Source organism: Echinops telfairi, unplaced genomic scaffold (genome assembly GCF_000313985.2).
Source record: "Echinops telfairi isolate 266 unplaced genomic scaffold, ASM31398v2 ScPeMD7_655;HRSCAF=1070, whole genome shotgun sequence".
Lineage (NCBI taxonomy): Eukaryota > Metazoa > Chordata > Mammalia > Afrosoricida > Tenrecidae > Echinops > Echinops telfairi.
Window position 1 is genome coordinate 14,904,875 of NW_022104553.1, and position 5,251 is coordinate 14,910,125.

Consider the following 5,251-nt stretch of genomic DNA (forward strand, 5'->3'; position numbering starts at 1 on the left):
AGGAGGCTGCTCCGCAGACCGGGCAGGGGCCGGGGACCCGGCCTCAGAGGCGCTTTTGTTCGGAGCCCCCCCAGAAAGCAGGCTGGGAGCCCGTGGAGGAACGGGGCGAGCGGGCGGGCCCGCGGAGGGGCTCAGCCCTCATTGCGGAGGGGAAGGTACCGCCGCCAGTCTCCAGGGCTGGGCTTTGAGCCCTGGAGATGCGCGATGGATAAAGATGGGGAAGGGCGCTTGTGGCTGAAGGAATGCACGTGCCGTGTGAGGGAGGAATACCAGGAATTCTTCGTCATCGGGGGTTCTGGGCAGGGGAGGGTCCCGGTCTGCGCTAGGGTCTGTACGGGCTCCCTCTGGCTGCTGCGTGGGGAATCGACCGGGCGGCGTGGGGAGGGGCGGTGTCCTGCAACTGCGCAGGCCCGAGGTGACTGGGACGGCGGAGGTGCGCCACGTGGTCTGAGGAGTCAGAAGGGAGGGGGAAATGCAAGTGGGCCGTTGGGATCCTCCACTTGATCCAGACTGGTGGAGAGGGGGTGGGTCTCGGGGTTCGTCCCATGTTCCAACTCTCCTCTTAACTATGAGTGAAGCTTACAGGCGTGAGGGCTGAGCCAGATACCCCATCCTTGTTTCACATGGGACAAGGACCAGTGGATTGTGGAGGGGTCGCCATGTTGGGTGGCAGGGCTTTAACAGTGGGGGTTATGATCTCTCTACTTCCCAGGACCTAAAGGTACTAAGTGCTCCGTCGTTGGTTAAGTGTTCACCCAGCCCTGCTGATCTAGGCCACCCTCACCCAGTCATGGCCTCTCTGCCACACCCATAGCCTGTGCTCTAGAACCTGGGGGGGAGGCGCCTCCCTACCACCTGGCTGGGGTTGGCCAAGGACCGCATGGGACCTCACGTGGGATGATTGTTGGGCTAATGCCCAGCGTTAGCTGTGTCGGATACAGCCACATCACATCCCCATGCCCCAACTCCCAGCACCTTAGAGAGGACCTCTCCATTCCCGACTTAGGATAACCCTTTTGCTCTTAGTCCGATGGATGAGGCTAGTGGGAAGGGCTACAGTCCCCAGGTGGGCACCAGGTCCAGTTCTGAGTGGAAGCCCTGGCCTCTTCACAGGGTTGCCTGAGAAAGGTCCGTGGGGAGGACATGTTCATGCAGCCTGATGCAGGCTCAGCCTTGGGCCCTAAGCAGTGAGCATGGATGAGGAAGAGGGAGAGCAAGCCATTTGGCACGGGGTCGAGGGGCTGTCTGGTAAACACTGGACTGCACGGCTGGCAGTTCAAGTCCACCGGCTGCTTTGGAGGGAGATGAGGTAGTCTGCTCTGGGAAGATTTCTGGCCTCGGAAGCTACACACTATCCAGGGTCGCTGAACATCTGAGGGTGGTCGTTTGGTTGCGTGTGCGCGCGCGCGTGCTGGGGCTGCACAGTTGGAGGAGCCTACTGAGGTCCTGGGGAGGTTAGAGGCGGCCCCCAGCTAACCTCTTCCTCCACCTCCCTGTCTTCCAGAGATGGCGGCAGCAGAGGCAGTGCACCACATCCATCTGCAAAACTTTTCCCGCTCATTGCTCGAGACCCTCAACGGGCAGCGACTGGGCGGGCACTTTTGCGATGTGACCGTGCGCATCCGCGAGGCCTCACTGCGTGCACACCGCTGTGTGCTTGCTGCAGGCTCGCCTTTCTTCCAGGACAAGCTGCTGCTCGGCCACTCGGAGATCCGCGTGCCGCCCGTGGTGCCTGCGCAGACCGTGCGCCAGCTCGTTGAGTTCCTTTACAGTGGCTCTCTGGTGGTGGCGCAGGGCGAAGCCCTGCAGGTGCTCACGGCCGCATCGGTGTTGCGCATCCAGACGGTTATCGACGAGTGCACGCAGATCATTGCACGCACACGCACGCCAACCCCGGGCACCCAGGCACCTGCAGCTCTGCCTGCACCAGTGCCCCCGCCCTCGCTCGCGCCTGCGCAGCTGCGCCACCGCCTGCGGCACCTCCTGGCCGCTCGTCCCCCAGGCCACCCTGGAGCCGCGCATAGCCGCAAGCAGCGCCAGCCCGCGCGCCTGCAGCTGCCCGAGCCCCCCACGCCCACCAAGACCCAGTCGCCTGATGCTGACCTGCCCATCTCTGCACCCCCCGAGGAAGGTGGTGACGACGAAGATGAGGAGACCGATGAGGAGACAGATGGCGAAGATGGAGAAGGTGGTGGCAGCGGCCCTGGGGAAGGCCAGGCAGCACCTGCCTTCCCTGACTGCGCCCCTAGCTTCCTGGCCGCCTCTGCGGACCGGGCGCCCGAGGATCCCCCGGCGGCTCTAGCTGGCCTCCCAGACTACAGTGGCACCGGGAGGGACTTCCTCAGGGAAACTGCGGTGGCCCAGGACGTGATTCCTGACTGCTTCGTCCCTGCCTGGAACGATGAAGAGGGTGCCGTCACTGAAAGCTGCCCCGCGGAGAGTCCGGCCCCTGGCCCGCCCGACTGTGTCCTGGCCAGTCCCCGCCCACCAGGCGTGAAGACCCCGGCACCACAGGCCACCCTCTTCCCCTTTCATCTGGGTGCCCCCGGGCCTCCCACGCCCTCGGGGCCTGCTCCAGCACCCCCACCCCCGCCCCCGCCCACCACCACCTTCTATCCTCTCCAGGCTGATGGGGTCTCCGGGGGTGGCGGGCAACTGGGGGAGGCTCCGGCCCCAGCCCCTGTGCCCTCAGGCCCCACCGCGCGAGCCTCGGGCTCTGAATCTTCAGCCTACGAGTGCACCCATTGCCGCAAGACCTTCAGCTCGCGGAAAAATTACACCAAACACATGTTCATCCACTCGGGTGAGCTGGGTTTGTCCCTGGAGAGCAGGGCTCCTGCAGAGGGGGTGGGGGGGCTACTCTGAGTCGCTGGCGGTCAGGGTGGAGGGTGGAAGATCTGGACGTGGAGGAGGGGAGAAAAGGTGTGGAGCGATAGCCTCGGACATCTGGGTGAAGGGTGCGCTTGGGGAGAGGGGATCCCCACCAGGCTGTGGGGTCCTGGGATGGCAACAGGCGTGGGGAGGTGAGGGACAGTTGGCTTACCCAGGCCTCTCCTTTCACCCACAGGGGAGAAGCCACACCAGTGCGCCGTTTGCTGGCGATCCTTCTCGCTGCGCGACTACCTGCTCAAGCACATGGTTACGCACACGGGCGTGCGAGCCTTCCAGTGCGCCGTCTGTGCCAAGCGCTTCACACAGAAGAGCTCGCTCAACGTGCACATGCGCACACACCGCCCCGAGCGTGCGCCCTGCCCTGCCTGTGGCAAGGTCTTCTCACACCGGGCGCTTCTGGAACGCCACTTGGCCACCCACCCCGCCTCCTGATGGGGCCTGGCCATGGAGTCCTCGTGGAGTCTGCCCCTGGCCCAGGGCCAGCAGTGCCCTAATCACATGTCCTCCACCAGACCCTCGTCCCAGTGCAGGCCCCCTTCCCTACCTCCACCCTATCTCCAAACTTGATGGGGGGCCAGCCTTCCTTCCCCATCCACTTACATACTCTGCACTTCCAGGACCCCAACCACCTCCCAGAACTGTACTCTTGTCTGAACAGGAAGTGGGAGCCTGATTTGCCCTCCACCTCGATTCCCACCACCCTCCCTTGTCCCTGTGGGTGGGGTGCAGCACTGCCAGGCCACTCCCCAGTCTTGTGCAGGACTCGGTGAAGCCAAGTGTATGTGCCCACACCTGGGTATCCTTCCATCATCTGGCCCCTGAGGAGGGTCGGGCAGACTCACCAAGGACAGGGCTGGGCTTTGGGCACAATAAAGGACGGCCGGCCGGGGCCTGAGCCGTGAAGCCATGAGTACCGAGACTGGGTTTTTCCTCCACTGCACACCATCTCTGGGCAGTGTCTGCTGTCCAGCCCCAGCCTCCTGCTGGCCTTCTGTCCTGGAAAGGAATAGATGTGAGGCTGGCCTCAGGCTCTGCTGTGTACGTCCTGTGGGGAGGGGACAGACTGCTCAGACTCCTGGCTGTAGCTTACAATGCACCTTTCCAGGCCTGCTTCCCCCAGACGGGCCGTCAGGACTGCTCTCCAGCCCTGCCCCAGCTATGACAGATTGGTAGTTGAGTGCCTTACTTGGGGGCTGGGGAGGGAGCTTTGCCTGAGCTGTCTGAGGGGTCAAAGCCCCAGAATACTTGCCTTGGCCACTGGAAGCGCAAATTCCCGAGTGGTACAAGACACTGGGCATGGTGGCCACCATTCCTGGGGCCCAGTAGGTGGCTGAAGACAGCATGGACGCTCAGGTCGCTGTGCCCACTGGCTGCCTACCTGCCAAAGAGCTTTTTTCTCCCTCCATCCAGGGGTGTGGGAGGTTCTTGGCTGCCTCCAATGGGCCCCAGTCTGAAACAGGGGAGGGCAACCCAGAGCCAACCGTAGCACCTCTCTGTGCCCGTCCCACTCAGAGATTAAAGGTCAGGGCCTTTTCTGCCCAGCACCAAACACTTCCCTGCTCCTGACCCAGAGAGAAAACAGGGTATAAGTACAGCACTACTTGTTCTCTTTTACTCAGGATTAGCTCTGTACCTGGCAGGGGGTCAAGCTCCTCCCAGGGTCAGGACACCAAGGCTGTGCTCCCTTGGCAGCGTGGGGTTCAGATCCCCATGGGTCAAGACGTCCTGGGGGAGAGCCTGCTCTCTGGTGAAATGGACACCAAGGAGACCCAGCCTCGTAGGGCTTCTGGGGCGGCCCATCTTGCCATCTTGTTCGGTTTGGGTTTCCAAAACTGGATTGTCCATTTCTGAGACCATGGTTACTCTGGATGTGTGCATGTGTGTGGAGGGGGAAGTGGTAGCTGGGAGCAGGGAACTCTGGAGAGTGGGCTGGATAGGAAGGACAGCAAGGAGAAATGACAGCAGACTGGTGGAGCCTGTAGAGGGGACAGAGAACGGGGTCCCCAGTGGTCAGCCACAATTGCCCAGGGGAAACAACAAAAGGAGCCCCTACAGATGACAGCAGAGGCCAAGGTGAGACATGACAGAGAGGTTGTGTGGGGGGAGACTCCTGTATAAGAAAGCACTTTATAAAAAGTAATTGTACACTAAGAAAATATCCCAGTCCTGTCCAGATCAAGTCCATAAGTCCGATAGCCCATATTGTCTGATACCAATCTATAAAGTCCTCTTCAGACTCACAAAACATGCAATGATGCCGAGTGCAGGAAGATCACAGACCAGTGGGTCGGAAGTCATGGATCCATTGGGGATAGAAGCATCTCAGTGCTGGCAGGGGTCTGTCTCCATGTCGCTCCTC

General features: G+C 61.8%; 1 protein-coding gene across 2 annotated transcripts; it reads left to right on the plus strand.

Moving 5' to 3' along the window:
- Positions 1-110: 110 nt before the first annotated feature.
- On the plus strand, positions 111-3,802 carry ZBTB45 (zinc finger and BTB domain containing 45). 2 transcript variants are annotated; one of them, XM_004715752.2, is made up of 3 exons: positions 111-155; positions 1,505-2,803; positions 3,068-3,802. In XM_004715752.2, the coding sequence occupies exons 2-3, from the start codon at positions 1,507-1,509 to the stop codon at positions 3,322-3,324; spliced, it is 1,554 nt and encodes a 517-aa protein (XP_004715809.1). In that variant the 5' UTR covers positions 111-155; positions 1,505-1,506; the 3' UTR covers positions 3,325-3,802. The 2 variants fall into 2 exon arrangements, with proteins under 2 accessions (XP_004715809.1, XP_045148268.1); XM_045292333.1 differs by lacking the exon at positions 111-155 and adding an exon at positions 497-721.
- The last annotated feature ends 1,449 nt before the right edge of the window (positions 3,803-5,251 follow it).

Bases quoted from the DNA above. Each gene is read 5' to 3' on its own strand.
- ZBTB45 (XM_004715752.2), top strand. From the start codon at position 1,507: ATGGCGGCAGCAGAGGCAGTGCACCACATCCATCTGCAAAACTTTTCC. The intron at 2,804-3,067 runs GTGAGCTGGGTT...TTTCACCCACAG, and splicing joins ACACATGTTCATCCACTCGG to GGGAGAAGCCACACCAGTGC.